Source organism: Hemitrygon akajei, chromosome 7 (genome assembly GCF_048418815.1).
Source record: "Hemitrygon akajei chromosome 7, sHemAka1.3, whole genome shotgun sequence".
Classification (NCBI taxonomy): domain Eukaryota; kingdom Metazoa; phylum Chordata; class Chondrichthyes; order Myliobatiformes; family Dasyatidae; genus Hemitrygon; species Hemitrygon akajei.
The window spans coordinates 163,066,049-163,091,133 of NC_133130.1; the positions used below are offsets into that span (position 1 = coordinate 163,066,049).

The 25,085-nt window shown below is 44.5% G+C and overlaps 1 protein-coding gene across 1 annotated transcript in view; it reads left to right on the top strand.

Moving 5' to 3' along the window:
* The window catches only part of LOC140731126 (syntaxin-binding protein 1-like), a 134,140-nt gene that overhangs the window by 23,864 nt on the left and 85,191 nt on the right, over positions 1 to 25,085 (top strand). Inside the window, 2 exon segments of the mRNA XM_073052443.1 lie at positions 19,291 to 19,340; positions 20,273 to 20,354. Coding sequence (XP_072908544.1) covers positions 19,291 to 19,340; positions 20,273 to 20,354 — 132 coding nt within the window.

Genomic DNA, 25,085 nt, shown 5'->3' on the forward strand with positions numbered 1-25,085 from the left:
CTACTGCTCTTCCTTCATCAATGTGTTCAGTCATATCCTCAAAAAATTCAATCAGGCTCGTAAGGCACGACCTGCCTTTGACAAAGCCATGCTGACTGTTCCAAGTGATATTATGCCTCTCCAAATCTTCCTAAATCCTGCCTCTGAGGATCTTTTCCATTAACTTACCAACCACTGAATTAAGACTCACTGGTCTATAATTTCCTGGGTCATCTCTACTCCCTTTCTTGAATAAGGGAACAACATCTGCAACCCTCCAATCCTCCAGAGCCTCTCCCATCCCCATTGATGATGCAAAGATCATTGGCAGAGTCTCAGCAATCTCCTCCCTCACCTCCCACAGTAGCCTGGGGTACATCTCATCCAGTCCCGGAGACTTATCCAACTTGATGCTTTCCAAAAGCTCCAGCACATCCTCTTTCTTAATGTCTATATGCTTTTCAGTCCACTGTAAGTTATCCCTACAATCGCCAAGATCCTTTTCCGTAGTGAATACTGAAACAAAGTATTCATTAAGTATCTCTGCTATCTTCTCTGGTTCCATAAGCACTTTTTCACTGTCACACTTGATTGTTCCTCTTCTCTCACGTTTTATCCTCTTGCTCTTCACATACTTGTAGAATGCCTTGGGGTTTTCCTTAATCCTTCTCGCCCAGGCCTTCATGTGGCCCCTTCTGGCTCTCCTAATTTCATTTTTAAGCCTCTTCCTGCTAGCTTTATAATCTGACGAAGGATCTCAATCCGAAACGTCGACTGTACTTCTCCCTATAGATGCTGCCTGGCCTGCTGTGTTCCACCAGCATTTTGTGTGTTGCTTGAATTTCCAGCATCTGCAAATTTTCTCATGTTTGAGCTTTATAATCTTCTAGATCTCTATCATTACCTAGTTTTTTGTACCTTTTGGAAGCTTTCCTTTTCTTTTAGACTAGGTTTTCAACGGCCTTTGTATACCATGGTTCCTGTACCCTACCATCCTTTCTTTGTCTCATTGGGACGTACCGAAGCAGAACGCTATGCAAATATCCCCTGGACATTTGCCACATTTCTGCCGTACATATCCTTGATAACATCTCTTCCCAATTTATGCTTCCAAGTTCCTGCCTGATTGTTTCTTATTTCCCCTTACTCTAATTAAACACTTTTCGAACTTGTCTGTTCCTATCCCTCTCCAATGTTATGGTAAAGGAGATAGAATTGTGATTACTATCTCCAAAATGCTTTCCCACTGAGAGATCCGACACCTGGCTAGGTTCATTTATCAATCCCAATACCAGATCAAGTACAACCTCTCCTCTTGTAGGCTTATCTACATATTGTGTCAAGAAACCTTCCTGAACACACCTAACAAACTCCACCCCATCTAAACCCCTTGCTCTAGGGAGATGCCAATCAAGATCTGGGAAACTACTATGACCCTATAACCACTATAACCTTGTTGTTATTATTACACCTATCCAGGTTCTGTCTCCCTATCTGCTCCTCGATGTCCCTGTTAGTATTTGGCGGTCTATATAAAAAAAAACACCCAGTAGAGTTATTGACCCCTTCCTGTTTCTAACTTCCACCCACTTGATGGGCTGAATGGCCTAACTCTGCTCCTATGTCTTATGGTTATATGGTCTCTCATAACTTGAGTCATCTATCCTTGTGAATCTTCTCTGTACCCTCTGAAGTTTAATCACACCCTTCCAATGATATGGTGACTAGAATTGTACACAACCTTTGGCTTGCTCCCTGACCCTCTTGGACCTCTAGCACATTGCTAGTGTCTTCAACAGTGAAGACTGCTGCAAAGTACTCATTAAAGTCATCTGATACTTCTTTGACCCCATTACTACCTCACCAGCATAATTCTTCAGTGGCCCAATAAACTCTCACCTGCCTTTTACTCTTCATATAACTGAAAAAGCTTTTAGTATCTTGTTTTATATTATTGCCTACTTTGTCCTCATATTTCATCTTTTTTCCCTTATATCTTTTTTTGTTGCCTTTTGTTGGGTTTCAAAACTTCCTGATATTCCAACTGCCCACTCACTTCTGTTACCTTATACGCAGTCCCCAACTTTCCTTGTCGGCCAAGGTTGCCTACCTCTGCCATTTGATAACTTCTTCTGTGGGACTTATCTATCCTGTGCTTTGTGAACTATTCCTAGAAACCTCAGCCTTCTCTGCTCTGCTGTCATCCCGCCAGTATTCTCCTCCAATCCACCTGGGCAAGCTCCTCTCCCGTGCATCTGTAATTCCCTTTATTTCATTGCGATGCTGATATATGTGAATTACACTTCTCCCTCTCAAATTGCAGTGTGAACTCAATCATATTCTGATCATTGCCTCTGAAGGGTTCCTTTACATTAAGCTCCCTAATAAGATCTGGGTTATTATGTTACATCCAATCTCAGATACCCTTTCCCCTTCTAGGCTCAAGCGCAAGCTGCTCTAAAAAGCCATCTCCCATTCATTCAACAAATTCCCTCTCTTGTGACCCAACACCAATCTTATTTTCCCAATCGCTTTGCATATTGAAGTCCCCCCATTACAATTGTGTCATTACTCTTATTACATGCCCTTTCCAGCTCCCTTTGCAATATTAACCCCATATTTTGGCTCCTGTTTGGAGGTGTATATAGGATTCCCCTAATAGTTCTTTTATCCTTGCAATTTCTTAATTCTACCCACAAAGATTCAACATTCTCTGACCCTATGTCACCTCTTAGATGTAATTCCATCTCTTACCAACAGAATCACACCACTGCCTATGCCTTCCTGCCCGTCCTTTCAATACGAAGTATGTCCTTTTATGTTAAGCTCACAACTACAGCCTTCTTTCAGCCACAACTCAGTGACCAATCACAGCGTCATACTGACCAATCTGTAATTGTGCCACAAGCTCGTCCACCTCATTCCAAATGCTACTGAGATCTTAAATGAATTGTTTGCATCTGTTTTTACTAAGGAGATAGACACAGAGTTCATAGAAGTGAGGCAAAATGGCATCAACTTCATGGGCCCAGCACCAATCCAGAGGAGAAGGTGTTTGCTGTCTTCAGGCAAATTAGGGTGGATAAATTCCCAGGGCCAGTGAAAATGTTCCCTCAGGAGGAGCATTTAGCAAGTACAGAAATTGCCGGGTCTCTAGCAGAGATATTTAAATCATCCTTAGCTATAAGTGGGGTATGAGAGGATTGGCAGACAGCTAATATTGTTCCTCTGTTTAAGAAAGATTCTAGAAATAAACCAGGAAATTATAGGCTGGTGAGTCTGACATCAGTAGTGGGTAAATTACTGGAAGGCATGCTAAGGGACTGAGTATTTGGAGAAAACACGAGTGAATCTGCAGATGCTGGAAATAAATAAAAACACAAAATGCTGGCAGAACTCAGCAGGCCAGACAGCATCTATGGGAGGAGGTAGTGACGACGTTTCAGGCCGAAACCCTTCATCAGGAGTGAAGTAACATGGGATGGTCAAGGGGGGGATAAGAAGTGGGGGGGGGATAAAGTAGAGAGCTAGGAAGTGATAGGTTGGAGGGAAATGGGCTGGGGGAAGGTGGAGAATTATGGGAAATAAAAGAGAAAGAAAGGTAGGGCCAGGGGGAGATATATTGAGGGGGGAAAAGAGAGAAAGAGAACCAGACTGAAATAATAGATAGGGATGGGGGTGAGCCTAGAAGGGAAAGGCTATCTGAGATTGGATGTAACATAATAACCCAGATCTTATTAGGGAGCTTAATGTAAAGGAACCCTTAGGAGGCAATGATCAGAATATGATTGAGTTCACTGCCCCCCCCCTTACCCCCATCCCTATCTATTATTTCAGTCTGGTTCTCTTTCACTCTTTTTTCCCCCCTCAATATATCTCCCCCAGCCCTACCTTTCTTTCTCTTTTATTTCCCATAATTCTCCACCTTCCCCCTAGCCCATTTCCCTCCAACCTATCACTTCCTAGCTCTCTACTTTATCCCTCCCTCCACTTCTTATCCCCCCTTGACCATCCCATGTTACTTCACTCCTGATGAAGGGTTTCAGCCCGAAACGTCGTCACTACCTCCTCCCATAGATGCTGTCTGGCCTGCTGAGTTCTGCCAGCATTTTGTGTTTTGAGTATTTGGAGAAACATGGACTGATTAAGGATAGTCAGCAGCTTTGTGTGTAGTAGATTGTTTCAAACCAAACTTAAGGAGTTTTTTTGAGGAAGTTACCAGGAAAGTTGATGAAGGCAAGGCAGTAGATGTTGGTTACGTGGACTTCAGCAAGGCATTGACAAGGTTCCACATGGGAGGCTATTCAAGAAGGTTCATTTGCTTGGCATTCAAGATGATGCAGTATATTGGATTAGACACTGGTTTTGTGGGAGAAGCCAGAGAATGGTAGTATATGGTTGCCTCTTTAACTGGAGACCTGTGACTGGTGGAGTGCCACAGGGATTAGTGCTGGGTCTGTTATTTGTCATCTATAATCAACAATCTGGATGATAATGTGGTCATGTGATGATAATGAGGATAATACCTCAGGTCATCACAGTGAATTGAAGCAGACCCAGGAGTGTGCGGATGGCAGCGAGGGGTTTTGGCTGCTCATCCAGGAGAATCTGCCAATAGCCTTTACAACTATCCAGTGTGGTAATGTAGCTTGCTCATCCAATTCTTTCTAGTAGGTCATCAATGTGGGGCATAGGATAAGCATCAATAAAAGAAATGGCTTTCAACTTCTGGAAATCAATGCATAGCCTTAGAGTGCCATCCTTCTGGGGGATGATAACGATAGGACTGCTCCACTCATTATCTGAAGGCTTGATGATTCCTAGTTCCAGCATGATCCAAATCTCACCCGCTCTAGCCATCTGTAGCAGTGTTGGCATACTGAACCCTAGCCTGGTCTGATCCTGATGGAATGTTTTTGGACCTTTATCAGCCTTGGTCTCTGCTGAAACAGGTGTGGAAAATCAGCAAAGATCTTCTGCAGCTCCACTGGTTGGGGGCCATTGAGATGGGAGCTGTCAACCTTCCCAAGTCCCCTTCTAGACCTTCATGACCCCTCCCAAGTCATCAATGGGTACATCATCTGTAAAAATATCAATGGAGAACCAGCATAATTCTCATGGTGCCATTGCTGGCACAACTTTCTAGGCCTTTTGGTTCCTCTCCCTGCATTCAAGTCAGGCAGAAACTGTAATCCAGCCATTGCTTTGGTTTTAACCAGAATCTTGATAAAATAAGAAACTCTTGGATTAACAAATGGATGTGATTGGCTATTTTCCTTCCTCAGTAAGTCATGTAATTCAGCTAAGTCTCTCCCCAGAATGATGTCAACTGGTAGTTTCTTCAGCACCCCCACTTTCATCAAATACTTGTGGTTATCCAGGTCAATAGTGAGTTTTACCGGTGACTCAGACTTCCAGCCACCATGGACACATTGGACAGGTGTTTGGCAAGTCAACACCCAGGCTCCTGTTATAGTTATGTTTTTTTTTGTTTCTTTTCACGCCTTGTGCATCAAGCAGCACTTTTGTCATTTCCACAGCACTTTGCTTTTTTTTTAAAAAATGAGGCCGAGTTGCTAGCTTGACAGTCAACCCAGCAAGGATGGAAAGTGTGCAAGGAGCCGGCTGGATTTAAACCCAGGACCATTTGCCTCAAAGTCCAGTACAGATGCTGCTACACCAGCCAGCTTATAATTGTGTTGAAATGGACTGAATTCTTGTAGTGTCAGTGGAGAGTAGAAGATCAAACATTACAGCACAATACAGCCCCTGCTGTATCCATGCAGTGACGATAATCTTAGGCATTTAAGAAATGCCTGATAATGTAGTTTCAGAGGATAAAACAGAATGTTTATCAGACCAGATTTTTAAAAAATTCTATAGAACAGCTGTTTTTGGGAGGATCTATTCTTGGTCCTGATAGCAGTTTAATTTATTGCTGACATAGTCACCACCACTGTGTCAAACACTCCAGCTGTTAAACGCAATTAATTCACATTCTCACTTTCTAAGCATAAAGTGATAGATTTCAATTTAGTGTGGTATTATATGGTCAATAATAAAGCTGAAGTTTTATAAGCCCCCGCTGTTCTTATTTCCAGTGACTTCAGTGGAAGACATGGTGTAACTTGGGCTGTGGTTTGTAGTACAACTACCGGGGACTATGTGCTGAGGTCCACAGCAGAACAAGGAACTGTGGCTGCTCCAAACTCCTTTAGTGAATGACCTGTGGTCTTAGCCGATGATTTGACACCCTCAGATCAAACTTTTCTCCCGCCCTACTGTAGCACATCCTTAACTTACCTGTGGGTCTTCTTTCATCTGCCAACATGTTGCTTGGTTTTCACATTGCACAAGGCCATGAATCAAAATAATCAGTGGACAAAACTAGCAAGACAAATGTTCTGGCAGATTCTGATAACAAACAAAGCCTGAATATTGACTGACAGATAGTAGAATGGTTAGAATTTGCAAAGTTCAAAGTCAAAGTAAATTTATTATCAAAGTACATGCATATCATCATATAACACCCCGAGATTCACTTTCTTGCTGGCAATCATAGTAAATACAAGAAACAATAGAATTGGTGAAAGATCACACCCAAAAAGATGGAAAAGCAACCAATGTGCAGAATAAAACCAAACTGTGCAAATACAAAAAGAAAAAATAATAATAAATAAATAAGCAATAAATATCAGAACACAAGATGAAGAGTCCATGAAAGTCAGTCCATAGGTTGTGGGAACAGTTCAGTAATGGGCAAGTGAAGTTATCCCCTTTGGTTTAAGAGCCTGATGGTTCAGGCGTGGTAACTGTTCCTGAACCTGGTGCTGTGAGTCCTGAGGCTCCTGAGCCTTACTGATGGCAGCTGTGAGAAGAGAGCATGACCTGGGTGGTGGGGGTCCCTGCTGATGGACGGTGCTTTCCTGCAACAGTGCTCTGCGTAGATGTGCTCAATGGTAGGGACGGCTTTGCCCGTGATGGGTTGGGCCATACCCATTTTCTGTATGGTTTTCTGTTCAAGGGCATTAGTGTTTCCATACCAGGCTGTGATGCAACCTGTCAATATACTCTCCAATACACATGTATAAAAGTTTGTCAGAATTTTACATGACATGCCAGTTCTTCACAGACTTCTAAGTAAGTAGAGGTGCTGCCATGTTTTCTTCATAATGGCACCTACACGTTGGACCCAGGATAGATCCTATGAAATGATAACATTGGGGAGTTTAAAGTTGCTCTCCACCTGTGATCCCCCAATGAGGACTGGCTTATGGACCCCTGGTTTCCTCCTCCTGAAGTCAATAATCAGTTGCTTAGTTTTGCTGACATCGAGTGAGAGGTTGTTGCTGTGGCACCACTCAGCCTGATTTTCAATCTCCCAACTATATGCTGATTTGTCACCATCTTTGATTTGACCAAATTCGGTGCCAAAAACAAACTTAAATATGGCATTGTAACGGTGCTTAGCCTCACAATCGTAAGTCATAAGTACAAGTTGAGTAGAGCAGGGAGCTAAGCACACAACCTTGTGGAGCACCTGTGTTGATGGAGATTGTGGAAGAGATGTTGACAAACCAAACTGACTGGATTCTGCAAGTGAGGAAATCAAGGATCCAGTTGCGTAAAGTGGTATTGAGGTGAAGATCCTGTAGCCCATTGATTAGTTTTGAGGGGATAATAGCATGGAATGCTGAGTTGTAGTCAACAAAGGGCATCCTGATGTCCAGATGTTCTAGGGCTGAGTGAAGTGCCAATGAGATGGCATTTGCTTTGACTTGTTGTGATGGTTGGCAAATTGGAGTGGATCCAAGTCGTTTCTCAGGCTGGAGTTGAAATGTTTCATCACCAACCTTTCGAAGCACTTCATCGTAGTGGATGTAGGTGTGATTGGATGATAGTCATTAAGGCAGGTTACCACATTTTTCTTGGGCACTGGCATATTTGAAGCCTGCTTGAAGTAGGGTTGGCCAAATGCTTTCAGTGTGTCTGTCCTCTTGAAAAATCTCTCATGTCAGCCTCAGAGGCTGAAATCACAGGTCATCAGGGACTGTGGGAGTTCATGAAGGTGTCCCCAATGTTTTGATGGTCAAATTGAGCATAAAAGGCATTGTGTTCATCTGGGAGCGAAGCCTTGTTGTCATCTATGTTGCTTGGTTTCACTTTCTAAGAGGTGATAGCATTCAAACCCTGCCACAGCTGATGAGCATCCTTCAATGATTAAAGTTTGGTCTGGAATTCCCATTTTGCATGTGAGGTGGTATTCTGGAGATTGTACCTAGACCTGCAATTATTCAGAATAGAAACAAAACTATACAAGAGACAATTAATAGCATAATACGCCTTTCATCAGCAGCACATCTCCCAGCGATCATCTGGGGTTTGGTGGTGGGGTTTGTGGCTGTTTGAAAATTGAATCAGAGAACAATTAGGCGAGATTTTTAAGGAGATACATTGCTGTCTTGAATGAACACATATCCTTTGTAACGTATCCTTCATTAATTAAAGAGTTTGTATAATCACTCGGTTTTCATCACCTCTTGTCTAAATGGTGCAGGAAGTCTAAAATAGAAACAAGAATGCAGAAATATACAGCAAATTGGGAATTACCCACACAGGATTGAGAATGCAGGAATATACAGCAACTCAGGAAGTAGCCATGCAGTGAGACACAATTAACATTTCTCCTTTTGAAGAGATTTTTGTTTCTCCCCGCAGATGCTACTGATCTTTGAAGTATTTCCACTGTTTTTCATTCTTAACATTTATTCCTTCTGCTCTCTGAAAAATCTCTCAGTTTCATCTCCAGTTGCAGCACTCTATTGCAGTGTCTTGGCCCCTTGGAAAACTCTGATAAACCCTCCGTTGGCATCCAGTGTCATATGGTGGGGTGGGGGGTGCTGGCAGCGGACCCAAATGCAAGACACAGACACTGAAGTACCAGGAACTGGACTAGAGTTAGGGACAGGACATGACACAGACTAGGAGCTGCGACAGGGACACAGACTAGGCTGAGGACTTTGGCTAGGAAAGCAGGACCAGGACAAGGAATTGGAAACTAGAGGCCTGGGCTTGGACTCCAAGTCACAGACTGGACAAGGACCCAGAATCTGGGTCTTGACTTGGGCTTGGACCCCAGAATTAGGCGAGGCCATGACGTGTCTACAGGACTGGACGTGGCTTGGGTTCTTCGAGGCTTGGCTGCAGGACTAGACATGGAACTCCTGCACAGGATGAGGCACGTGGACAGGACAAGAACCCAAAGCCTTGACTCGATCTTGGGACACCTGAACACAGGGACATGGTCTTGAGAACAACAGGAACACAGGGATATGGAACACAGAGCCAGGACTCCTCCTTAGGAACAGGACTTGGGGCCAGGGCTCTACACAGAGTCAGGACCCCCCTAGGGACCAGGACATAGGACCAGGACTCATACACAGAACACAGAGAGATGGTTCACAACACAAGGCAGCAGCAAACAGCCAGACCTACCTAGCAAAGGCATGGACACAGAGACAGTTCCCATCAATAATAGACAGTTCCTCATCTAGACACAGCAAGGCTCCAGTCTTGCTCCGGCAGTAGAACTTGACAGCAATGCAGGCAAAGGCTTCAGGAGGAAGGTGAGGGAAAGGGAACAGTCCAGCAAATGAAGCTGAATCCAGGAGCTATTTATGTAGCCAGCCCAAAATAAGAATCAGGTGCCTCAACAGAACAAGGGAAAACTGGAAAACCTGGAACAAGGAACAATGGACCGGACCGTAAATGGAATGTGGACTTCACAGACCAGACCATGACACCCAGAGACTCCAAGTACAAATGCAGTCCTTGCTCTGCAGATTTACAGCAATGCCATCTATATCTCCCCCCTCTTATTTTAAGGTTCCACCTTTGGGTTTGTTCACAGCTTGGGACCAAGGGAAGGCTTTGAGATGGTTTAGCATACTTGTGAGTTTTTCCTTAAATATTCAGAAATGAATGTCCAGGCAAAGGAGATTCAGGCATTTCAGTCTCTCTGAAAATGACCATGCATTTTCCAACATGTTATTTCATTTGCCACTTTCTTGCCCATTTTCCTAATCTGTCTAAGTCCTTCTGCATTCTACCTGTTTCCTCAACACTATCTGCCCATCCACCAATCTTCGTATCATCTGCAAACTTGGCAACAAAGCCATCTCTGCACCCTTTCTCAGCTTCTCCTTCTATCCTTCTCTGCACTTCTAATTACACCCTCTCCTTCCCCCTCACCCATCCTCCTCTCCTCTCCTCCCTCTAAACCTCTCCACACCACCCCTTCTCCCTCTCTCCCCTCCTCCCTCTCTCCCCTCCTCCCTCTCTCCCCTCCTCCCTCTCTCCCTTCCTCCTTGTCCCCCTCACCTTTCCCTCTCCACATCTCCACCTTTCCCTTCTCCCATCCTCCCTCTAAACCTCTTCCCACCTCCTCTCCAACTCCCCCTTCCTCCCTCTACCCCTCCACACCTTCTCCTCTTCCTCCTTTTCCCCACTCTCCCTGCCTCCACTCTTCCCCTTAACCCCCTCTTCCTCTCTCCACATCTCTTACCCCCCTCTCCACACCTTCCCACCCCCTTCTGCCTCCCCCTGCCCATTGTCCCACTGTCCCCAGGGCAAGTTAGAGCAGACCAAGATAATTTCTGAGGCAGGAGTTGTTTCGTGCCAGAATCGGCCTCTGGGAGCATTTCATTATAATTGATGAAAGTGCCTCTGGACAGTAGTCATTGAGGAAGATCACCACACTCAACTTGGGCACTGGTGCAATAGCTGGCTTTTTGAAACAGGTGGGGGATCTCAGACCTCAGAATGCGGAAGCAAGAGGTTGAGTATGTTGCATAGAAACTCCAGCCAGTTGGTCTTCACTGACCTTTACTACTCAGCCAAGTACATCTGGACCTTAAAACTAAATTCCATTAAATACAGGCACTTTCTCATATGTTTGTGATATCATTTCCTTCAGAACTAACCTTTCAGCAGAGATTGAAAGAATCTGGAACAAAAAATAAGCTAGTTCAAGTTCAAGTTTAATTGTCATTCAACTGCATATGAATACAGTCAAATGAAACAGTGTTACTCTGGGGCCAAGGTGCAAAACACAGTACAAACAGTCATACACAGCACAAGGCACATAAAGCACATGTAAGATAACAAGCATATATCAGATATCAGCAAAATACAGTTTACTCATATCTTTGTTTCAATTATTGTATTTAATCTTTCCTGCTTTCTGAGATCGCAGTTGGAGAGAACAGTGCACCAAGTTGAGAAGGAACCAATTGGACAGTGCAGCTGAAATGTAGATGCTATAATAATTCACAGAATGCTTGAAGGATTTTTTAAATACTTTCCCTTTACATGACTAAGCCACCAGCCACCGGCCATATCCCATCAGTCTGATTTATTCATTGAAAGATGGTACAGGATACATATTCTGATTTGCCCATCATTGTCTGGCAGGTGAGTCAGGTGGTTGACAAAGCTTTTTCCAAAGATTAACTAGAAGAGGTTTTGGACTCTCCAGATAAAGCCACCAGCTGTTTCAGAATCCTCCTGATGAGATTACTGCTCCTGTGGCAGTGAAAATGCATCCGCGCAGTTTTAATGCAAATGCCTTTATATATTGAACATGAAGGACTGACTCGGTGTTAGAATCTCAGGAAATGTAAAGCACAGAAGGAAGCCATTTAGCTTACAACACCTCTTTTCCGTAGGGTGATGTCCAGGACTGTAGACAGTACACAGGCAATAATTCTAACCAAGATTGTTTACAGCTCTAACATAACGTCCTTGCTTAGATATGTTATGCTAGCTAATAAATGTACGCATCTCATATCTCTTTATCACTCTTTATCTCTTTATTGAGTTGTTGAATATTTTTGAGGATCTGACCAAGTTCCTTTATTCTTCCAGTACCCCCTTGACTTACTGTCCCTCATTAATGTGTTTCTCACCAGACAAAAGAGCAGCATTGTTGTTACAGTTTGATGCTTAGAAAGCATAATGCAGTGACGACAGCATTTTATTATGCTTGTTTTTTTTAATACTGGCATTCCAAATACCGTTATTTACAACCATACTTGTTTATAAGCTTGTAGCATTTTCTGAAATCACCTGACAATCTGGCAATAACAATGAAGAATCTATTTATTTAGTAATGCTAATTTGCTTTCTGTCAACTTGCTCCATTATTTACATGATCCTTCTGCCATGACTGGAAACAGACATTTTGTGTTCTTCCATTTTCCTTTCATTGTATTGAAACCTTTTCTATCAGCTCATTCACTCAATGTTCACTTATTTATTCATCCAGTCTCACAAACACACAAAGGCTACCTTAGCCCATAATTGAACCTAAACGCTCCACTAGACTTTTATTCATTTTCAGGATGTCCGCCTTGCTGGCAAGACCAGTACTAACTTCATGCTCAGTCCTAAGAACCCTTGAGAAGATGTTGATATACTGCCTGCTTGAGTCACTGAGCTCTTTCGGTAAAGGTACAGCTACAATGCTGTCATCGCTGAGTTGCTGTTTGATGTGAGGGCCATGGAATCACACAGCAGGGAAGCTTTGACCTCTCGTGTCCAACACCGAACAAGACCATAAGACAAAAGAGCAGAATTAGGCCATTCATCCCATTGACCTTGCTCTGCCATTCCATCATGGCTGATTTGATGTGTTTAATTAATCCAACCATTCACTCTAATCCAGTTTCATTCTCCTCAGCTCCCTCCAAAGTAGACAATTAACCTAGCAGTCTGCACACTTTTAAGATAAGGGAGTAAACTAGAGCTTCTGGGAAAATCCACACCGTCATGGAGAACATGTAGGCTAGGGATGGCACAGTGCTGCAGTAGAGCAGACATCTCCAGCAGCCATGGTTAAATCACAATCTCAGATGCTGTCTTTGTGGAGTTTGTGCATTCTCTCTGTGACTGTGCAGATCTCTTCCTGATCTTCAGGTTTCCTCCCACACTCTAAAGGTGTGCAGGTCCATAGGTTACTGTAAGTTGCCCTACTGTACATAGTGAATGTTCAAACATGAGGAGGTAGAGGTTAATGAAGAGATTAAATAAAACCAGGATTAGTGTTGTTCATGTGTGGTGGGGAGAGGGGCTTGTTCAGTGCTGTATGACCATGACATGGAAGTTCATACAGACAGCACTAGAGACCAGGACTGAACTTGGGTCACTGAAGTGGTGAGGCAGGAGCTCACTGAAGTTCAGGCCCTGGGATCATGATGGAGTGACAATACAGTGCATTACTAGAGAGGAGCCTGAAGGTAGCAGTGTTTGCATGCATCTACTACTGGCACCTTTCTTGGTGGCAGGCACTCCAGTTTTGGCCACTGTTGTCAATGGGCAACATCTGGGCACCAGGAACAGATAGGTTAGATGTTTGTGGGGTCGGGATACCAGTGGAATAAGCTGGTGATGGTAACGCCAGTGAAAACCAAGGGTAGGAGGCTGCACTTCTGCTGGAGCTGCTCATTGTTTGACATTTTACTTTACAAATGTTACTTTCCACTCATCAGCCCATGTTTGAAGTTTTGCTTCATGCAGATATGAATGGCCTCTTTTTCTGCAGAGATGCCAATAGATGATTATAAATGATCAATAACCATCAAGTTATACTAGAAAAGAGGTTGTTGATGAGAAAGCTGAGGGTACTTGGGTCTAGGTGTCTCTGATGAAATGTCTCTGCGATGTCCTCTGACAGCCAGAACAACTTACCATTGTGTGAGACAGGACTCCGACCATGGGAATATTTTCCTTTTGATATCTGCTGACGTCAGTTTTCCCACACAACCTTGATGTGACAGTCCTTGATGTGAAATGGTTACTCTCATTCTTGGAGGATGTTGTTGTGGTTAGGGAATTGATAGAGTGGGACAGTGAAAGTTTAAAACATTGCTAGTTGCTGTTATTAAAATGGAGATATATCCCTGGCTAGGGAAGACAAAGATAGCTATCGGAGACAAGGGACCATATTGTTGGGACCTTACAGAGATTTCTAAATCTTCGCTTGTGCAGGTGAGGTATCAGATGTGGTACCTTGTTCAAGAAATGTGTCAGGTAATTAATGAACTGCAATTTTAATGTCAGTAGTAGGGATGCTATTGAGAAAATATTTTGAGGGACAAGATTAACTTTCACTCTGAAAGACTGAGATTAATTAAATTCAGTCAGCATGGTTTTGTCAGGGAGAGATCCTATATGACTAAAGAGCCCAGAACTTTGGAAAGATCTCAGAAGGCCAAGCAGCATCTGTGGAGGAAGAAGGTGTAGGTTGATGTTTTGCAATGAGATCCTACATCAGGACTTATTTGTGCTTTTTGTTCTAGATCTGTGGTCTCTTTTGTCTTCGTCCTATCCAATCAATTTGATTGAATTTTTTGAAGTGATAACAACATATATTGATGAGAGCAGTGTACTTAATGTAGTGCATGTGGTTTTCAGGAAGGCAGTTGACAAGGTCCCACGTGGGAGATTGGTCCAAAAGATTAATCACAAGGATTCAGGATGAGCTGGCAAATTAGATTCAAAATTATCTTTGTATTAGTAGAGATAAAATGATAGTGGAGGGTTATTTTTGAGGGACTGAGCTATAGGAAGAAGTTGGGCAATCTGGGACTTTATTTCTGGGTGTGGGAGACTGAGAAATGATCTTATAGAGAAGTATGAAATCATGAGGGCTGTAGATAGGGTTGGAAAATCAATATTGAGAGAGTATAAATTTAAAGTAGGAGTTAAAAAATTTAATAGGAACTTGAGAAATTTTTTACACAGAGGGTAAATACAGTATGTGGAATGATGAGCCCGGGTAGGTGGTTAAGACAGGTAAAATAACAGGTGGACAGGTGCATGGATTGGAAAGGTTTAAGAGGTTATGGACTGAACACCTGCAAGTGGGACTAACTTGGATGAGGCACCTTGGTCATCATGGGCCAGTTAAGTTGAAGGGCCTGTTTCTGTTCTGAATGGCTCCATGACTTAAATCCTCAAGGTCTGGAAAGGAAACTACAGGACAACATCACCTGACTGTGCATGTGATGCCTCCCTCCCAGATGCGCTGAACAATGTCAATGCTCGTTTTGAGGTGGAAAATGACGTGGCGGCGAGGAAGTCCACCCCTCCTCCAAATGACCAGGTGCTGTGTCTCACGGAAGGTCCACGGAAGGCTGCTGGACCTAACAATATTCCTGGTAGAATGCTATGCAGACCAGCTAGCAGATGTTCTCACTGACATCTTCAACATCTCCCTGAGCAGCGCCATCATTCCAACGTGCTTCAAGGCCGCCACCATTGTCCCCGTGCCGAAGAAGTTTTCAGTGTCCTGCCTCAATGACTACCATCCCGTTGCTCTCACATCCATCATCATGAAGTGTTTCGAGAGGCTCGTCATGAGGCACATCAAGACCCTGCTGCCCCTCTCACTGGACCCCCTGCAGTTCGCGTACCGTCCCAACCGTTCAACAGACGACGCCATTGCCATCACCCTCCACCTGGCCCTAACCCACCTGGACAAAAAAGACACGTACTTTCGAATGCTGTTCATAGACTTCAGTTCAGCATTCAACACAATCATCCCTGAGAAACTGATTGGAAAGCTGAGCCTATTGGGCCTGAACACCTCCTTCTGCAACTGGATACTAGACTTCCTGACTGGGAGACCTCAGTCAGTCCAGATTGGGAGCAGCATCTCTAACATCATCACACTGAGCACGGGGGCCCCCAGGGTTCCGTGCTCAGTCCACTGCTGTTCACTCTGCTGACCCACGACTGTGCTGCAACACACAGCTCGAACCACATCATCAAGTTCGCCGATGACACGACCGTGGTGGGTCTCATCAGCAAGAATGACGAGTCAGCTTACAGAGAGGAGGTACAGCGGCTAACAGACTGGTGCAGAGCCAACAACCTGCCTCTGAATGTGAACAAAACAAAGGAGATGGTTGTTGACTTCAAGAGGGCACGGAGCAACCACTCTCCACTGAACATCAACGGCTCCTCAATAGAGATCGTTAAGAGCACCAAATTTCTTGGTGTTCACCTGATGGAGAATCTCACCTGGTCCCTTAACACCAGCTCCATAGCAAAGAAAGCCCAGCAGTGTCTCTACTTTCTGCGAAGGCTGAGGAAAGTCCATCTCTCCCATCCTCCATCCTCATCACATTCTACAGAGGTTGTATTGAGAGCATCCTGAGCAGCTGCATCACTGCCTGGTTTGAAAAATGCACCATCTCGGATCGCAAGACCGTGCAGAGGATAGTGAGGTCAGCTGAGATCATCGGGGTCTCTCTTCCTGCCATTACAGACATTTACACTACATGCTGCATCTGCAAAGCAAACAGCATTATGAAGGACCCCACGCACCCCTCATACAAGCTTTTCTCCCTCCTGCCATCTGGGAAAAGGCACTGAAGCATTCAGGTTCTCACGACCAGACTATGTAACAGTTTCTTCCCCCAAGCCATCAGACTCCTCAATACCCAGAGCCTGGACTGACACCAACTTACTGCTCTCTACTGTGCCTATTGTCTTGTTTATTATTTATTGCAATGCCTGCACTGTTTTGTGCACTTTATGCAGTCCTGGGTAGGTCTGTAGTCTAGTGTAGTTTTTTTGTGTTGTTTTACATAGTTCAGTGTAGTTTTTGTATTGTTTCAAGTAGCACCATGGTCCTGAAAAACATTGTCTCATTTTTACTGTGTACTGTACCAGCAGTTATGGTCGAAATGACAATAAAAAGTGACTTGACTTGACTTGAAAGAATGCATTTGGATGAGGAACAGGAATGTAATCTTACTAGCTAGCAAAAATACCCCATCAGCAAATGAGTCAACTCCAAGTGCACAGTTGTACTTTAAAAACAAAAAAAAAGACAAAATTATATTTTGAGGAAGGTAAAGAATGGTAGGATAAAGGAACCATGGGTGACAAGTGAGGTGAAAATCTAGTCAGGTGGAAGAAGGCAGAATACATGAGGTTTAGGAAGCAAGGATCAGATGGGTCTATTGAGGAATATAGGGTAACAAGAAAAGAGCTTAAGAAGGGGCTGAAGAGAGCAAGAAGGGGGCATGAGAAGGCCTTGGCGAGTAAGGTAAAGGAAAACCCCTAGGCATACTTCAGTTATGTGAAGAGAAAAAGGATGACAGGATTGAAGGTAGGACAGATTAGAGATAAAGGTGGGAAGATGTGCCTGGAGGCTGTGGAAGTGAGCAAGGTCCTCAATGAATACTTCTCTTTGGTATTCACCAATGAGAGGGAACTTGATGACGGTGAGGACAATATGAGTAAGGTTGAAGTTCTGGAGCATGTTGATATTAAGGGAGAGGAGGTGTTGGAGTTGTTAAAATACATTAGGACAGATAAGTCCCCGGGACCTGATGGAATATTCCCCAGGCTGCTCCACGAGACAAGGGAAGAGATTGCTGAGCCTCTGGCTAGGATCTTTATGTCCTCGTTGTCCACGGGAATGGTACTGGAGGATTGGAGGGAGGCAAATGTTGTCTCCTTGTTCCGGGTAATTATAGACCAGTGAGACTTAAGTCTGTGGTAGGAAAGCTGTTAGAAAAGATTCTTAGAGATAGGATCTATGGGCATTTGGAGAATGATGATCTGATCAGGGACATGGCTTTATGAAGGGCAGATTGTGTCTAACAAGCCTGATAGAGTTCTTTGAGGAGGTGACCAGGCATATAGATGAGTGTAGTGTAGTGGATGTGATCTACATGGATTTTAGTAAGGCATTTGACAAGGTTCCACATGGTAGGCTTATTCAGAAAGTCAGAAGGCATGGGATCCAGGGAAGTTTGGCCAGGTGGATTCAGAATTGGCTTGCCTGCAGAAAGCAGAGGGTTGTGGTGGAGGGAGAACATTCAGATTGGAGTGCTATGACTAGTGTCTCACAGGGATCGGTTCTGGGACCTCTACTTTTCGTGATTTTTATTAACAACCTGGATGTGGGGGTAGAAGGGTAGGTTGGCAAGTTTGCAGACTGCACAAAGGTTGGTGGCGTTGTGGATAGTGTAGAGAATTGTCGAAGATTGCAGAGAGACATTGATAGGATGCAGAAGTGGGTTGAGAAGTGGCAGATGGAGTTCAACCTGGAGAAGTGGAAGGTGGTACACTTTGGAAGGACAAACTCCAAGGCAGAGTACAAAGTAAATGGCAGGATATTTGGTAGTGTGGAGGAGAGAAGCGATCTGGGGGTACATGTTCATAGATCCCTGAAAGTTGCCTCAAGGGTAGATAGGGTAGTTAAGAAAGCTTATGGGGTGTTAGCTTTCATAAGTCGAGGGATAGAGTTTAAGAGTCGTGAGTTAATGATGCAGCTCTACAAAACTCTGGTTTGGCCACCCTTGGAGTACTGTGTCCAGTTCTGGTCACCTCACTATAGGAAGGATGTGGAAGCATTGGAAAGGGTACAGAGGAGATTTACCAGGATGCTGCCTGGTTTAGAGAGTATGCATTATGATCAGAGATTAAGGGAGCTGGGGCTTTATTCTCTGGAGAGAAGGAGGATGAGAGGAGACATGATACAGGTGTACAAGATATTAAGAGGAATAGATAGAGTGGACAGCCTGCGCCTCTTCTCCAGGGCACCACTGCTCAATACAAGAGGACGTGGCTTTAAGGTAAGGGGTGGGAAGTTCAGAGGGGATATTAGAGGAAGGTTTTTTACTCAGAGAGTGGTTGGTGCGTGGAATGCACTGCCTGAGTCAGTGGTGGAGGCAGATACACCAGTGAAATTTAAGAGACTACTAGACAGGTACATGGAGGAATTTAAGTTGGGGGTTATATGGGAGGCAGGGTTTGAGGGTCGGCACAACATTGTGGGCTGAAGGGCCTCTACTGTGCTGTATTATTCTATGTTCTATATCCCTGCTTCAACTTAAACAGATGCTGTCTAAATAATTACATTCTGTTTGATCCAGAGAACAGTTTGATTTTTGTCATCCTTAGATACAGTGATAAAATGACATATTGTGTTTTAGTGTGTGTGACACCATGAAAGGGCTGATGAAGATTTAAACATTTATCCCATGTTCACTTCAACATTCTGTCATTGATTCAATCTCCTGAAAAAAATGAACGTTGTGATTTGAGTGGCAGACTGATATGTCCTTATAGATACTTAAGTAATTGTTACTCTAGTGGAGAGACATGAAGTGGCCATTGATTCACTCACTGCACCCCCCCTGTACAAAGCCAAATTGACTCTTGGTGTGTCTGTGGGAAAGATGTACATTATGTTCAATTTGAAGGTTAACGCTCATTTCTTTCTGACCGCAGAAATTATGAATGATGTCATCAAGAAGGTGAAGAAGAAGGGAGAATGGAAGGTATTGAATCTCTCCATTTCCTTCAGTGTTCAAGAAATAGAAGAGGCATTTAGTATGAATGATGGACTGGTGCAGATTTGGTTTAGGAGGATGCCTTTGTTTTGGAGTATCATTTTCAAGAAATATCAATCAAAGTAGTAAAATCAATAAGAATATCTTCTTTTGTGGTCCAATCACAAACCAGAGAAAATCTGCAGATGCTGGAAATCCAAGCAACACGCTGGAGGAACTCAGCAGACCAGGCAGCAGCTATGGAAAAGAATATAGTTAATGTTTCAGGCCGAAACCCTTTATCAGGACTGGAGAAAAATGGATGATGAGTCAGAGTCAGAAGCTGGGGATAGGGGAGGAAGAAGCACAAGGTGATAGGTGAAACCGGAAAGGGGAGGGGTGAAGTACAGAGCTGGTAGGTTGATTGGTGAAAGAGATACAAGGCTGGAGAAAACAGATGGCCATGGGAAAAAGAAAAGGGGGAGGAGCACCGGAGGGAGGTGATGGGCAGATAAGGAGAGAGAGGGAAAAGGGAATGGAAAATAGTGAAGGGAGGAGGACATTACTGGAAGTTTGAGAAATTGATGTTCATTCCATCAGGTTGGAAGCTACTCAGATGGAATATAAGATGTTGCTCCTCCAACCTGAGTGTTTTCTTTTGTGGAATATTTTCTACAGGAGGCTATTAACTGAAATGGCCTCTCAACTGAAGCTGCAACAGAGCCCAGCTGAATTTTGTTTAGGACAGAGGATCTGAAATGTGCTCTTCATCACTTATTGGGTGATTCATATGCAAACCATCAAGAATTGGTGACCGAATGATTAACTTACCAGAAGAGTTGCTGGAATTCTGGGATATTGATTCAGAGAAATAATGTCCATTTCTATTAGGACTGGCAGTGTTGACATTGTTATTAATATATGTACTTGTTTCTTTTCAGGTGCTGGTGGTGGACCAACTCAGCATGAGAATGCTGTCTTCCTGCTGCAAGATGACTGATATCATGACAGAGGGCATCACAAGTGAGTGGCCAGCTTATTCTTCAAGTTGGAACCAGGCAGATTGTGTCAACTTTAATGAAGATAGATTGATAATTTCAGCTGCAGTGTAAATTTCCAAATCTTGGGGCTTTTAACAATTGATTTACAAAATTCTAGTAATAGCTTGGTAAATCTATGTTTCATGGCAAGTTTGTATTTGTTTTTTGAAATTCAAGCTAGCAACAAGCAAAGTGGGTAGTAATAAATTTTCATTCTCGGAGACAGGTGTTAAGGAACTGGAGCTGCATCTCGATGGCCTTTGGCTTATATGGGAGAATGAGGAGGTGATAGATAGGAGCTACAGGGAGGTAGTCACCCCTAAGTTGCAGGAGGTAGGTCCCTGGATGACTGTCAGGAGAGAGAAGGGGAATAGGAAGCCAGCTTCCTTTCAATAATAACTACACTTTGGATGCTATTAGGAGGGGTGACGGGGGGGAGGCCGCAGTGACCATATCTCTGGTACTGAGTCCGGCTCTGTAGCTCAGAAAGGAAGTGGGGAGAGGGGGGAAGAGAAGTGTAGTAGTGATAGGGGATTCCATAGACAGAGAAGCAGAAAACATTCTTTGGATGTGACGTAGATACCTATATGGTTTGTTGCATTCTAGGTGCCAGGGTCAGGGATGTTTTGCAATGGGTCCACAGCGTTCAAAAGGGGGAGAGTGAACAGTCAGAAGTCATGGTATAGATTGTGAGGACATTCAGTCCTCATTTATTGTCATTTAGTAATGGATGCATTAAGAAATGTTACAATGTTCCTCCAGTATGATATCACAAAAACACAAGACAGACCAAGACTAACTTACAAAAACCACATAATTAAAACATATAGTTACAACAGTGCAAATCAATGCCGTAACTTGATAAGGGCAGACCATGGACACGGTAAATGAAAGTCTCAAAGTCCTCGATAGCCCATCATCTCACGTAGACGGTAGAAGGAAGAAGAACTCTTCCTGCCATGAACCTCCAGCGCCGCAAAGCTTCCTGATGCAGCCTCTGGAAGCATCCGACCACAGCTGACTCTGAGTCCGTCCGATAAACTTCGAGCCTCCGACCAGCCCTCCAACACCGAGCACCGAGCACCATCTCTGCCGAGTGCTTCAACCCCGGCCCCGGCCGCCAAGCAACAGGCAAAGTGGAGGATTCGGGGCCTTCCAGTCCGGAGATTTCTCGATTGCACAGTAGCAGCGGCAGCGAAACAGGCATGTCAGAAGTTTCACCAGATGTTCCTCCGCGCTTCTCACGTCCATCCCCATCAAATCAGGATTGTGCACGGCCCCTACTTACAGATAACAGATATTCATTCCTGGAGTGGCCGCGCACGCTGCCGTCGCCATTTATTGGTACCAATGACATACAGTAGGTAGGGAAAGGGAAGGGATCCTGAAGAGAAAATAGAGGGAGTTGGGCACTAAGCTGAAAAGCAGGACCTGAAGGGTGGTCATCTTCAGATTGCTTTCTGTGCAACGTGCCATGAAGGTAAGAATAGGATGATTTGAGAGATGAATGCCTGGCTGAGAAATTGGTGCAGGGGGCAGGGTTTCAGATTTCTGCATCATTGGGATTTCTTCTGGAGAAGGTGTGACCTGTACAATAAGGAAGGGTTTCACCTATACCGAGGGGTGACCAATACCCATGGGGCAGATTTGCTAGAGCTGTGGGGGATGGTTTAAACTAATTTGGCAGGGGGTGGAAACCAGGGTGCTAGGTCTGAGGATGGGCAGTTGGTGTGCTGAGAGTGTAGTGAGACTGTGAGGAAGGACGGGCAGATGATAGGGGCAAATTGCACTCTGAAGAGGTGGACGATATTATAGATGCAACTTTGGAAGAGGTGGAGACTCCCAGAGGGCAGCATTCAGGCAGAAGATGGGTGACCATTAGAAGTGGTAAGAGAATTAGGAAGTTAGTGTCGGGTTCCCCTGTGGTCATTCCCCTCAGCAACAAGTATACCCCTTTGGATACTGCTGGGGGGTGTGGGGATGACCCATCAGATCATGACAGCAGCTGCCAGGCTGGTGGCATTGTGGCCAGTTCTGAGGCTCAACAGGCAAGGGTAAAGCCAGGCAGTGTGGTAGATATAGGGGACTTGATAAGGGGGCAGAAAGTGTCTGTGGGGGCAAGAGAGACACCAGAATGGTCTGTTACCTCCCAGGTGCTAGGGTCCATGATGTGTTGGAGTGTCTGCAGAATATGGTCGGGCAGGGGCAACAGCAGAGGTTGTGGTGCATATTAGCACTAAAGACATAGGCAGAAAGGGGAAGAGGTTCGACACAGTCAGTATATAGAGTTAGGAAAGAGGCTGAAGAGAAGGACCTCCAAGGTTGTAATCTTCAGATTACTCCCTGTGCCATGGGCTAGTGCAGGTAGGTATGGGGTGATAGCATGGGTGAATTAGTGGCTGCGGAGATGGTTCAGGGGGCAGCGTTTCAAGTTCTTGGATCCTTGCAAAGGGTGACCTATACAAGAGGGACGGGTTGCAGCTGATTGGAGAGGTACCTGTATCCTGGCCAGGAGTTTTGCTAATGTTACTCGGGAGAGCTTAAACTAGTTTTGCAGGGGGCTGGGAACTGGAGCCCCAGGTCGGTAAGGGAAGGATTAGACCAGGAGGTAGATGTCAGGAAAAGTATTGAAAGGCAAAAATGAAATAAAAGGTATGATGGGTCAGATAGTTTGAAGTGTGTATATTTTAATGCTAGGAGTATTATGGGTAAGGGTGATGAAATTAGAGCATGGATCAATACATGGAACTATAATGTTGTAGCCATTACTGAAACTTGGTTGAAAGATGGGAAGGGATGGGTGATTAATGTACCAAGTTTTCAAAGTTTTAGGAAGGATAGAGGAGGAGGTAAAAGATGGTGGGGAGAGTTGCACTAGCAATAGGATCATATAGGTGTATAAGATGATGAGACGCATTGATCGGGTGGATAGTCAGAGGCTTTTTCCCAGGGCTGAAATGGCTGCCACAAGAGGACACAGGTTTAAGGTGCTTGGGAACAGGTACAGAGGAGATGTCAGGGGTAAGTTTTTTTTATGCAGAGAGTGGTGAGTGCGTGGAATGGGCTACCGGCAACAGTGGTGGAGGTGGATACGATAGGGTCTTTTAAAAGACTTCTGGATAGGTACATGGAGCTTAGAAAACTAGAGGGCTATGGGTAAGCCTAGTAATTTCCAAAGTAGGCACATGTTTGGCACAACTTTGTGGGCCGAAGGGCCTGTATTGTGCTGTAGGTTTTCTATGTTTCTATAATCAGGGACAATGTCACAGATGGACAGGGGAGACGTAGTGGAGGGATCAGACACTGAGTCAATTTGGGTGGGACTCAGGAATAAGAAGGTTGCAATTATTCTCCGTAACTTCCACCACCTCCAAAAGGATCCCACTGCCAAGCACATCCTTCCCTCCCTCCCCTTTCTGCTTTCCGCTCCCTACGCGACTCCCTTGTCCATTCGTCCCCCCCCATCCATTCCCACTGATTTCCCTCTTGGCACTTATCCTTGTAAGCGAAACAAGTGCTACACCTGCCCTTACACTTCCTCCCTCACCACCATTCAGGGCCCCAGACAGTCCTTCCAGGTGAGGCGACAATTCACCTGTGAGTTGGCTGGTGTGATATACTGTGTCTGGTGCTCCCGGTGTGGCCTTTTATATATTGGTGAGACCTGACACAGACCGGGAGACCGTTTCACTGAACACCTACACTCTGTCCACCAGAGAAAGCAGGATCTCCCAGTGGCCACACATTTTAATTCCACGTCCCATTCCCATTCTGATATGTCTATCCATGGCCTCCTCTACTGTCAAGATGAAGTCACACTCAGGTTGGAGGAACAACACCTTATATACCGGCTGGGTAGCCTCCAACCTGATGGCATGAACATTGATTTCTCTAACTTCTGTTAATGCCCCTCCTCCTCTTCTTACCCCATCCCTTATTTATGTATGTATGTATTTATTTATCTATCTATCTATCTATTTATTTACTTATTTATTATTCTCCCCCTGCCTTTTTTTCTCTTTTTTTTCTCTTTCTCTCTCCTTGCCTACTCTCCATCTCCCTCTGATGCTCCCCTCCCCCTTTCTTTCTCCCTAGGCCTCCCGTCCCATGATCCTTTCCCTTCTCCAGTTGTGTATCCCTTTTGCCAATCACCTTTCCAGCTCTTAGCTTCATCCCTCCCCCTTCTGTCTTCTCCTATCATTTCGGATCTCCCCCTCCCCCTCCCACTTTCAAATCTCTTAGTATCTTTTCTTTCAGTTAGTTCTGACCAAGGGTCTCGGCCTGAAACGTCAACTGTACTTCTCCCTATAGATGCTGCCTGGTCTGCTGCGTTCCACCAGCATTTTGTGTGTGTTGCTTGAATTTCCAGCATTTGCAGATTTCCTCGTGTTTGCAAGCACACTGATAGGATTGTATTACAGACCCCTGAATAGCCACCGGGACATTGAGGAACAGATATGTAATCAGATTAAGGAAATGTGTAAAAATAATAGTGTTGTAGTCATGGGGAATTTCAACTTCCCTAATATAAACTGGGACCTTCTTAGCCTAAGAGGTTTAGATGGGGCTGAATTTGTCAAGTGTATCCAGGAAAGGTTTCTTAAATATGTGGACGGTCCAATGAGAGGAAGGGCCGTATTGGACCTGGTGTTGGGTAATGAGCTGGGCCTGGTGACTGATCTTTCAGAGGATGAGCAATTAGGGAACAGTGACC